The sequence below is a fragment of the Schistocerca cancellata genome, chromosome 1, assembly GCF_023864275.1.
Source record: "Schistocerca cancellata isolate TAMUIC-IGC-003103 chromosome 1, iqSchCanc2.1, whole genome shotgun sequence".
In the NCBI taxonomy this organism is placed as follows: domain Eukaryota; kingdom Metazoa; phylum Arthropoda; class Insecta; order Orthoptera; family Acrididae; genus Schistocerca; species Schistocerca cancellata.
In genome coordinates, this window is record NC_064626.1 from 319,649,533 (window position 1) to 319,662,070 (window position 12,538).

The 12,538-nt window shown below is 39.6% G+C and overlaps 1 protein-coding gene across 2 annotated transcripts in view; it reads left to right on the forward strand.

Moving 5' to 3' along the window:
• The window catches only part of LOC126173005 (DNA helicase MCM8-like), a 195,180-nt gene that overhangs the window by 83,704 nt on the left and 98,938 nt on the right, over positions 1-12,538 (forward strand). For both annotated transcript variants that reach the window (XM_049920923.1, XM_049920922.1), the window contains exon 8: positions 9,737-9,956. In XM_049920923.1, the coding sequence (XP_049776880.1) occupies positions 9,737-9,956 (220 nt within the window). The remainder of the gene's footprint in view (positions 1-9,736; positions 9,957-12,538) is intronic.

The following is a 12,538-nucleotide window of genomic DNA, read 5'->3' on the forward strand; positions in this document are numbered from 1 at the left end:
TGATTCTGAGCTAAGTAACATATTAAGCTATCTGTGTAACCAGTCGTTTATCAGTGGAATATTTCCTGAATGGCTGAAATATGCTGAAGTTAAGCCACTGTTTAAGAAGGGAGATAAAGAAATAGCATCAAATTTCCGTCCAATTTCACTGTTGCCAGCATTCTCAAAAATTTTCAAAAAAGTAATGTACAGTCGTCTTTATAACCATCTTATCTCAAATAACATACTGTCAAAGTCACAGTTTGGATTTCTAAAAGGTTCTGATATTGAGAAGGCTATCTTCACTTACAGTGAAAATGTGCTTAATTCATTAGACAAAAAATTGCAGGCAACTGGTATATTTTGTGATCTGTCAAAGGCATTTGACTGTGTAAATCACAATATCCTTTTAAGTAAACTAGAATATTATAGTGTAACAGGAAATGCTGCAAAATGGTTCAAATCTTATATCTCTGGCAGGAAACAAAGGGTGTTATTAGGAAAGAGACATGTATCAAGCTATCAGGCATCATCCAACTGGGAACTAATTACATGTGGGGTCCCACAAGGTTCCATTTTGGGGCCCTTACTTTTCCTTGTGTATATCAATGACCTTTCATCAGTAACATTACCAGATGCCAAGTTTGTTTTGTTTGCCGATGATACAAACATTGCAATAAATAGCAAATCAAGTGTAGTCTTAGAAAGATCAGCCAATAAAATATTTGTGGACATTAATCACTGGTTCCTAGCCAATTCTTTGTCACTAAACTTTGAAAAAACACACTACATGCAGTTCAGAACTTGTAAGGGGTGTCCCAAGAGTATATGCCTAACATACGATGACAAGAAGATAGAAGAAGTGGACAGTGTTAAATTCTTGGGATTACAGCTTGATAATAAATTCAACTGGGAGGAGCGCACCACAGAACTGCTGAAGCGTCTTAACAAATCTCTGTTTGCAATGCGAATTTTGTCAGACATAGGGGATATAAAAATGAAAAGGCTGGCATACTATGCTTACTTTCATTCCATAATGTCATATGGGATTATTTTTTGGGGTAATTCATCAAGCCAAGCTAAAGTTTTCCGGGCACAAAAACGTGCAGTAAGAATTATATGTGGTGTGAACTCAAGAACATCCTGCAGAAGCCTGTTTAAGGAACTAGGGATACTAACTACAGCTTCCCAATATATTTATTCCTTAATGAAATTTGTCATTAAAAATATATCACTTTTTCAAACCAACAGCTCAATTCATGGAATCAATACTAGAAATAAGAATAATCTTCACAAGGATTTAAAGTCACTTAGTCTTGTACAAAAAGGTGTGTATTATTCAGGAGGACACATTTTCAATAACTTGCCAGCAGCCATAAAAAGCTTAACAACCAATGAAATTCAGTTTATGAGAAGCCTAAAGGATTTATTGGTGGCCAACTCCTTCTACTCCATTGATGAATTTCTTAGTAAAACCAACTGATTTGTATATAAGTACAACATAACTTCTGCACAATTTCAGTGCAGTAATATGTTCACTGAAAATTTGTGTGTCTGTGTCTGTGTCTGTCTGTCTGTGTGTGTGTGTGTGTGTGTGTGTGTGTGTGTGTGTGGTTGTGTGTAAGTATAATCTAACTTCTGCACCATTTCAGTGCAGTAATGTGTTCATTGTAAATAAGTATTACAGTAGTTGTATTACATGTTTATTACCTTATAAATAAATAAAAAACTTTTTTTATTTTAAATTCAGTGCATTAGTATTTGTAAAATGACTCTTAGTGTTCATTAAAAAATGATGATCATTCCACTTGGGACCTGTGGAATGGTACATTAGCTTATTTGTTTTAGTTGTAAATATTTGTCATGTATTGTTGTTTTTCTGACATGTTCCACATCCTGGAGGACGTCCTCACTACGGATCAATTGGAATGAAAGTAAATCTAATCTAATCTAATCTAAACTGGCCAGTCACCCTGACCAGTGTCCCCTGCAAGTTACTGGAATCGATGGTGACTTGTCGGCTCAATTGAGTCTTCAAATCTCGGGACCTTTTATCTCCTTACCAGTATGGCTTTCAGGATGGACAGTCTCCAATTGATCATCTGCTTCAGTAGGAAACCACAGTTCGGCAGGCCTCTTCTCAGTGCTGCCATCTTGTTGCAGTTTTCTTCAGTCTCCATAAGGCCTAAGACACAACTGGGCACCCTCACATCATCCTTATGCACCATGAGGGGGTCTTCAGGGTCCCCTCCTGATTCTTATTCACCAGTTCCTGTCCCTCCAGTCAGAGTGTGGGTTGGCACCATTCTCAGCTGTCCGCAGTCCCAGGAAAATGGCATTCCACAGGGCTCTGTGTTAAGTGTTCTTTTTTTCATCATTATTAATGGACTCATGGCCACTGCCAGACCGTTGGTTCTATATTTGGGCTAGCTCCCTCTCGGCAGCCTCTGCGGAACAACAGTTCTCTAGTGCCATCCAGTGTGCTTCTACTTGGACACTACTTGCATGGGTTTTCAATTCTCTCCCCTTAAGTCAAGGATGGTGCAGTTCCGTCACCGTACTATGGTCCACGCTGGTCTGGAGCTCTACCTTGATGTTCAGTACCTGACCGTGGTCCACCAGTTCCATTTACTAGGTCTTCTTAACAACAAGCTTACTGGGTCACTCCATATGTCTTCTGAAAGTTGAATTTTTTTGTGAACTTAATGTCCTTTGCTTCCTTCCCCAGACCTCGTGGCACGTGGATCATTCAACCCTTCTCCGCCTTCACTGGGGATTAGTTCTGTCTTGTCTAGACTATGATTGCCAAGTTTATGGTTCAGCTTCTTCTTCCATGCTGTTCCCCTTGGACCTGGTTCACCATTGTGGTATCTAGTTAGCACTGGTTTCTTTCGCACTAGCCCTGTCGATAATCTTCCAGTTGACGCTGGGATTCCTCCCCTTTCAGTTTGGTAGTCACATATTCTGGTTTCCTATGCCACACCATCCGCTCTTCCACTGCTCAAACCTCCTGTTCTTTTCATTTTGTGGCTTTGTGCCATCGCCTGCTTGCTGTCTGCCCTCGGATGGGTTTATCGGTTGGGCTCTGCCTCGCTTCTCTCAATGATGATTTCCATCTCCTCTCCTTGCCCTCTTCCCCATGTTCTCTCCCAACCATTCTCCATTGGTTAGTTCCTCAGCCTCGGATTCGTATAGATCTCTTCCGAGGTCCGAAAACCTCCATTGCTTCAACGGCGTTCCGTTGTTTGTTCTGAACATTCTTTTCGGAGTTTCAGTTTTTTATACCGATCGCTCTAAATCCACCAAAAATATGGCATATGCCATCACGTTTTCTGTTGGTGTGGAAAATCATCTCTTGCCTGTCATGTTTGGAGTGTTTATTGCAGAACTGATGGCCATCTATTGGGCCCTCTTGTTTTGTTAAATGGTCCTTCCTCAAGCAAGTTTAGTTATGTAGAGTCTCAGTGAGGGCATTCAGACTATATTTCAGTGTTTTTCCTGCCACCCATTGGTCTCTGCCATCCATGTCCTTTTTGCCGATCTTGGCGATGCTGATTGTTCAGTCGATTTCCTTTGTGTTCCCAGCCACTTAGGTATCCTGGGTAATGAACTTGATGATAATCTGACTGGGTGGGTGGCAGCCTACCACCATTTCCTGTGAGACTTCCAGGTGCGGATTTTCAACTTTACATCAAATCACTTTTTGATCAGTTGTGGGCAAACTCGTGGTTGGCTACCCCACTGTCTAGTAAACTTAACGCAATCGAGGAGTCTTCTACTACATGGTGTTCTTCCCTCCGCCGCTCTCGGCTGGAACCTACCATGCTCTGCCATCTTCATTTTGGCCATATTAAGTTAACCCATGATTTTTTATTCCACAATAAGCCTTTGTAGTTGTGTCCCCCACCCCCCAGCCCTGGTGATCCATATTTTGCTGGAATGCCTCCATCTTTTGGCCCTTACACTAATTATGCTGTCCCACTTGCCTTGTCCCTGGTGTTAGCAGACAACCCTTGCATGGTTACATCTGTCTTCGATTTGCTTCACAAAAGTTGTTTGTTTTCTCAGTTTTAATTCCTTGCATTTTCCTGTGGAATTAGAGTCCCTCAGTTAGTGTTGGCATTGGTTATGGAGGCCTTGGCCTTAGCCTTGCCTCTACACCGGCCAGATTCTCCATGCCTTTTCCATACATTTTGTCTGGTATTTTGTGCAGTTTTGTTTCCCCTTTCCTTGTGTCTTATTCCCCTGGTGTTGTCCCTGTTGTGTCGTGATATTGGTAGGATGTGGGGATCAGAATGGGTCAATAGCAGTGTTGATGCCCCACTATGCTTAGTGTTTCTGGGACACCCTTGCTTTCTCTATCCCCCCCGTTTTCTCCTTTACTACTTTGTTTGCCTGTTTTCCCTTGACTGGACTGGACTGGACCAGACTGTGCTGTGCTGGTAGTGTTGTTCCTCCCTTAATTTCTGACTTCTTTGGTCGTGGGACCAGTGACCTCACTGTTTGATTCTCCCCCCCCCCCCCCCCCTTCTGCCCTGCCCCCCACCCCCAATCAATCAATCATCCAACCAACCAAAGTGATGAACTGTTTCCTAGATACTTTGACAGAATTGGTTTTCCCTAGAGCAATTCAGTTGAGCTAAACACCTTACATACTACCTTATGATTGAGGAAAGCCTCCAAAATGTGTCATAAATAAAAACTAAAAGTGTAGTGGTTGATTACGGAGATTTTTATTAACACTCAGTTACACACTGTCTAGAGCTCTTTAGTAAAACAACTGAAGTATTTTATTGAAGGCACACATTTGATGAGGAAATTTAATGCTCTCCTAAAATTATTCTTAGAATACTGTGAATCTAGTTTCTGTTCGCACTGGGGAAGAAATAATTACAATGGCAACAGAGCAGAGAGGTTCTGACATCTCGTATTGAAGAGTCTTATGTTACAGAGAGCTTTAATTAAAATAGAAGAGTAACTCTTATTGAGACTTACAAGAGTACTAGACACAATACTGCAAAATCCTGTATCATTAAAAAGTAAAGGGCTTGAACTACATACAAAAAATAAAATTCAAAGTACAAAGCCAAGTCAGTTAACTGTATTATTAGCAAGAAATGAATAAACTCAGTAACGCAAATAATATTTCCCTTGACTGGACTGGACTGGACCAGACTGTGCTGTGCTGGTAGTGTTGTTCCTCCCTTAATTTCTGACTTCTTTGGTCGTGGGACCAGTGACCTCACTGTTTGATTCTCCCCCCCCCCCCCCCCCCAGTCCTCGATGACTGTAGAAAGACTGTGTTGTATTCTAATAACTGTCACCAAATTTAACAAATACTGTAATGCATAGTTGAACCATCAGATGTTTTTATTTTAAACCTAAATATCTACCAGTTTCAGTCTTGGACCTTGTTCACAGATGAAGGGTTAAAATGGTTTAAGCCTTCATATTGCATTGGTCATTACTTAAAATTTGTAGTGCATGTCATGAATATGACACAGGACTTTAAAAGCAAACATACGAATACTAAATGTACACAGAGCAGTACTGCTCTGTGTGCATTTAGTGATGACAGAGGCCAAAATGGGGAAATTGGTTGTTCAGGTGAAACTGTTGTGGGATTTACGTTTAAAGCACAAAATCATAGGTTAACTCCCAACAAAACTTCTCATCTGCATCGTTTGGTTGCAGTTGAAAAGCTACCTGTAATAAAGCATACACAAGTGGTCCTGAAAAACAGTGCAAACCGAGTGTAAAGGTATTAACTAAAAGAAACAAATTGTTGTCTGAACTAAATATGCCCATAATTTTGTAATCATTTAGTAAAAATGTCTGCATTACAGATTAAATAAAACAAAAGCCCACTGATGATGGCACAGAGGTGCTGAAACATGTTTGGGAGCTTGCATAACTGGTGGACCTTACATCCAACTGATGTGAATGTCTGTGACAAGTGGTGAAGGACAGAAAAACCATTTGTAGACACCAAGGTATTGGACATCCATGCCTCATCACTCAGTGTTGAGGTTGGAGGCTTGCCCATTCTGTAAAGCAGGAAAGCAGTAGTCTGGCAGCTGGCAGATATGATGACAGAATAGAAAGCTAGTACAGGCACGAGTGTTTTGGAAGATACAGTTTGACACACATTGTTGAGTGTGGTGCTCTACAACAGGTTATTGCTGTGTATCCTGTAACCCAATTACATCATCAGTTGTGATTGCAGTGGACATGGTATAATTGAGACTGGAACATGCATAAATGAAAACATTGTTACTGGTCGAATGAATCACATTTCTTGTTACACCGGGCCGATGGTCATGTCCAGACATAGTCATCCAGATGAATGGCTGCTTGAAATGTTCACTGCACCATGGACTCAGACCAGTGAGGGCAGTATTATGCTGTGAGAGACATTCGCCTGAGCTTTCATTGTATTTGTGTTGATAACTGAAGGCACAGCGACAGATACAGACTACACGAATGTTACTATGGACTACTTGTATCCCTTCAAGCTTCTTGTCTTCCCTGACTGCAGTAACATCTTCCAGCAGAATAGCTGTCCATTTCAGCAGGTCAGAATCGTGCTACAGAGATCAGAGGAGCATGATAGTGAGATCAAGTTGATCCCTTGGCCACCAAATTTGCTTGACCTGAACTCGATGGAATACATCTGGGACACTATCAACTGCCAACTTCTCACATACAAGCCACTGACCTGTAATTTACGAGAATTGTGTGACCTGTGTTTAGTCATCTGCTGCTACATACCTCTGAAAATGATCCAAGGATTTTTTTGAAACCATGCATTGCTCAATTGCTTCTGTATTCCATTCCTAAGATAAACTGACACATTTTTAAGCATATGGTCATACTGTTTTGACTATCTGTCCATATCAGAGTGCTGCTGCTTTTTGTGAGTGTGATTGATTTGAAGTTTGGTGAATGATTGTGTCATTTGTTGGTGGTTTAAATTAATTTTTTTTTAAAGTGCGGGCTATTTTTTTAATTGTTATATCTGAAAAGTTTGTGTATGTATTGGTAAATTTTTGATGTTGACTCATCTATTAAGCAGAAGATGTATTTATGTACATTATCAGGTACAGTCTTTTTTTCTAAAAATTAACACAATGCTGTTTGACTGTGTTATTTATGCAATTATGACCCAGGTTTCGGCCTGTTATGCTATTTTCAAGTGATTGATAAATGACATAACAGGCTGAAACCTAGGTTGTAATTAAATAAACAACAATACAGTCAAATGGCAGTGTGTTCATTTAAAATTTATTGTCTGAGTGTTGCTCAGCAACACCAAAAACTGTTCAAGTACAGTCTGTTGTATTTTTATTTGAAATTATTTTTGGGAACTTAATGTATTCAACAGGATCTATCAAAATATTTTTTACACCACGTACAACTGGAGATCCCATTGTTATCCCGCAATTAAACCATTGTCTTGAAAACAATTTATTTTCCTGAATTGAAAGTAATTTTATCCTGGTTCAACTAGAAATTGGCTATTTGTTTTCATATTTTGTTGGGTGATGTCTGTCACCTACGTTAATCACTTTGTTTATAAGTGATATTTATGTAGTTGCTGCAGGATATTGACTTGCCAATGTATTTATTAGTCATGTTTTACAAAGTACAATTTGTCAAAACTTTTACCTGAACATTTTTGCCAGTTGTTCATGTCGTGGACTTTTACTCATTTAAGAAAAGAAGTAGCAAATAATATAACTATTTCTTACATAATTGTGTAAGGTGATATACATCATGAAAAGTGCAGTGTTCTCATATGAAATTGTGGTGATACCTTGTCATTGTTCCTGCAAGCAATGTCTCTTGATAGGTGGTTTGCTGTGTGTGTCCTGAATGGACACTCACTGATTCAATAACTAAAATTTTCCCCATATACAGAGTGTTGGGGGTCAAAAACGAAGCATAAAAAATGTGAGATTAGTAATTGCACTTCCGTTAATTATGTTTTTGACAATTTAAAATGAAGTGCCGATGTAGAACTTCTGTATTTTTTTAGGTTACATATTTCTATTTAGTCCTGACGTGGCTATTCCAGATTCTAGTATTATGCTGGGTACATCATAATTAATGGTGTAAACACATACAGTTCAAAGTACACAATACTAGAAGCAGAAGTCTCAGTAAACATAGTGGTCCTCATACAAACTGTTTGGTAACCACAAAATCACAACTGTCTCTCAGCCACCACTGACATGATTCTGTGTAAACGTGATACCCCTTAGGCATAGGTAACAATGCCGTACAACATTCAGAAAAGTTATTATACTTTGGTGGAAGTCCAGGTACTATAAATGAAAACAACAGTTACATGACTGTACTCATAATTAAAGATGATGTTCAAAGTTCTGTCCTTGTACCCGCATGCTGGTCTGTACCCGTCATTGAAATTAATTTCAGATCCTTTCAAACAAGCCTGGATCATTTTGAAATTCTTGACAAATATTGAAAAGTCTCTGCTCAAATTGTACAACCGTGTTAACAAAAGTAGATACACTACACCTTTAAGGAGGCCCTAAACGCAGAAATCCATGGGGTTCAGACTAGGCAATCTTGGAGGCTACTGTACACATTCTCCTCGCCCAATTCATCTTCGGTCATATCGGCATGTTAAATGCTGTGTCGCAATAACAGCAAAATAAACCGCTGTTCCATCATGCATACAGCACTCCTTTGATGTCACTCTAAGGGAACATACTCCAGGAATCCTGTGAGGTGACGCTGCAGAAACCCGAGGTAATTCCATCCAGTGAGCTTGTTTGGTAGCAAGTACAGTCCAGTAAGGTGATCTAGTGCTACTAAGCACACGTTCAGTGAGAAATGTCTGATTTGAAGACTCATCCATAGCATGGGGTTAGGAACCTAGATGATTCCATATGGGAGAAGTGTGATAGTTAAACACACCATCATGAGTGAACTCTTGTTCCATTTGTAAATGAAATGTTATTGTAAAGCACGAGGTTGCCTAAAACTTCCTGAATCCACTGACAGAACATTAGTCTAGGAGCAAATTGGCCTCACTAAGACACTGGTGGTTGTTTTGGTACATGGCATTGCAATGTATTATTCTTCAAATGATACTGTGGCTTGTTCCAGGAATTTGTGTATGCAAGTCTCCTTATAAAGATACCTGGATAGTGTTTGACTGTTTCCAACACCACATCTTGAAACATAGGTATGATTCGTGCAGGCCTACCCGATCCTGGAGCATGTGCAAAGCTCTCAGTTTCTCAGAGGCATCCTTGTAAATGTTCAGCTGTCGAGGTGTCTTGGTCAGGGTATGAGTCTTGGTACAAGCGTGCAGGCTCCCGTGCATTGCCGTTAGCCCTACCACACGTGAAATCCATATCCACATTCTCCTCGTTGCTGCAGTGTCGCTCCACAAACAATGGACATGAGTGGCACTATGTCTATGTACTGTACTGTCCCATCCATTCTGTTTACAACTACAAGTCTCGGAAATGTAAACAAAGGCCACACCAGGCACTGTCGTGCAGTGTTTACACAGAATCACATCAGTAGTGGCTGGTAACCACAAAGTCACAATTATCTCTCAAGCGGTTCATTTGCAGACCTTTCTTCTTGGAGAATTTTTTGCTTTTAGTGTCATGTGCTTTCAACTGTATGCCTTTTATCATTAATTATGAAACACCGTGTATATTCTCAGTATGCAATGAAGATAGAAAGCTCTCTCATTGAGTAAAATTTATTTCCACAGGAAATTCATTCACAGCCCTCACTTTTCCGACTACTAGTGAACTCCCTGTGTCCCACTATTTATGGCCATGAGCTGGTAAAAGCAGGACTTCTCTTGGGTTTGTTCGGTGGCACCCAGAAGTCAGCAGACATGAGAGCAGATATTCATGTACTTGTAGTAGGAGATCCTGGTCTGGGGAAGTCACAGATGCTGCAGGCTTGTGGTAATGTTGCTCCTCGAGGTAATGGCTTCATTTTCATTATCATCTCTCAAAAATAGACAGTTTAACTTATAGACATGGATAATTCATATCCCTTTCTCTCTCTCTCTCTCTCTCTCTCTCTCTCTCTCTCTCTCTCTCTCTCTCTCTCACTCACTCTATTTCTAACTTTAACTCTAACTAACTCTCTCAGTAGTGTTCTACTCAATGAAAAGCTGCTTCATGATGATTTGCAATTATTTGGGACAATGTTACCAATTATTAAGGTACCACAGAAATTAAGAAAAAAGGCTGTGTTTAATTTTCTATATTATCATATTCATTACATAGTAGTCTGTTTCAAACACTTGAAACTATTTACTAGAACAGTCCAGGAATCTGAAGAAATGCATAAACAACTGTCATTAAACAGATATACTTCTCTGATTCATTCTACTTTATCAGGATATGCACGTGTTGTCATAGCAGTTTCCAGTTCTTCGGGAGATTGTTGATAACCACAGCAGACATTGGTCACTGTAACCTAGTGGTATGTTCCAGAATCACAGATTCATCCTCAACAGTTTCTTAAACTGGAGAAAATTCCGTGCTGTAGCAACTGAAAGCTTTAAGAATAATATTTGTTCACATTCTGACAGTGATATCTTAATGTGTACAATAGAGACCCTTGTCATCCATTTCATTTGCGATGCCAAACAGCCTTTGTAAGGTGAGTAACAGGCATTCATCAACTACATAAGGATGTAGATAACAATTGAAACTGTTGCATTAAAGATGTATAACATATACAAAAAATATTTCCACTTCATTTGCACAGAAAAATAAATAAATAAATATTAAAAAATACACTTTGAGGTTGAACTATTCCTTCATTTGTGGCTGTTTTGGAATGTAATTAATGCACTTCAAACTTGAAAGTGGAATGTTGGGGAGGAAAACATAGAAAGAACAAGCTCCCCAGTAGACAGGAAACACTCACTGCACACTTCATTAGGAAGAGCATAAATAAAGACACTGCAATAGCCACATGAGCTGCCATTGAATTAGTCTTTGATAGGCACAAAAAGAACTTCTAAAATGTAGTAAGTGCTGTTACTGTCACATTATTTTGTTAATTGATGACATTTTATTAGGTACCTGTGATGAAGTGCAACCACTGTGAGTCCATAGTCCAGTGTCCATATGCATACAGGTCACATGATCGACAACTGTCGGGCAATTACAGTTATGAAGTGTGACAGTTTGATAACCAAGTCCATAGGCTGTAGTTTGCAGAGACCACAGCTGACAAGCTGAAGTCTCAGGCAGACAACTGGCTGCTCAGAAGCGTAGCACAGGAAAAATGATTCTGGAACAGCAATAGGAACTCTGTCCAGAGTCAGTGGCTGGACTGCATCATGCTGCATCTATTGCCGAAAATGCCTGGTTCAGTGGCTGGGACCAAACTGACTGTGAATCTGACAGGTTTGATAGCTGGGACCCAACTGGTTAGCAGTTGCCATGTGTCAGCATAAGTATTGTAGTGGCAAGGAATACAGCACAGCCTACTTGCAAGTACCTGACTTTGTGGACACAAGTGTGCCTTGATTGTCGTGCCATGCATGCTAACACCCCAAAGATGTTCGGGCTCGCATGCAGTTCCTCTTCATTGAAATGTCTTGGCTCAAATTCTTCTAGGGTTTGATCTGCATGTGTCGCATTACACACCCTAAATTAGACACTTGTGACCTTTTGGTTAAATTGTGTGGCTGATGGCAAGTTTGCAAAATACAAAGTTAATTTAACATATGATAACAGTAATAATAACATCGAGAACTAAATTAATGACCCATAAATGATTTGCTTAGAATGATATTTATTCAGAAAGCAAACTAATAGCGAAAGTTGTATTTAGAGTTACTGTTACACTTGAACGCATATCCATTTGACACAGTTCAATCATTCACAATCTCATCGCGATACACTAGTCCAATACTCCACCTCGTTATTTACACGAAAAGTTAGAGTTCACACCAGGCATGCAGCTGATCACCGCTCAGAGACTAAGTTCTGCGATACCACACAACGTGAAATTTTCAAAGTCATTTCACTTCCTAGCTGCCTAAAGACCGACTGTCCGCTTTCGCGTCACAATCCGAAATGTCCCTGTGCTCATCCCCAGCCGCGTGTCCCGTGCGCTAAATATCCTTACTCAACTGACTAGTGCAGTTCCCTTTCCTGAAGCTGTCTAACTTATTGGCTACAGCTTATTCTACATTATTTTACATTTTAACATATTTAAATAATCAAAGCTGGACCATTGTCACGTTTTATAAAATAAAGTAACAATAATATCCATTATATAATAAATGTTAAATTATTTTACATAAAACCAGTACAATTTCCTTGTTAACTTTGAATGTCACAGCCAGTAGCCTTGCACCAATGTGCTTTCTGATAAATAAAGAACAAAAGTAACTATTATGCACTAAACTTTACAACAAATATTCTATTATCTAATGATTCAATAAGGTGTCGTGCTGTCGTCGTTCATTGTGTTTTGTGTGGAGAAAATGATGATCTGATGCTTAGCTGAAAATACTGATAATTTAAATTTACTATAA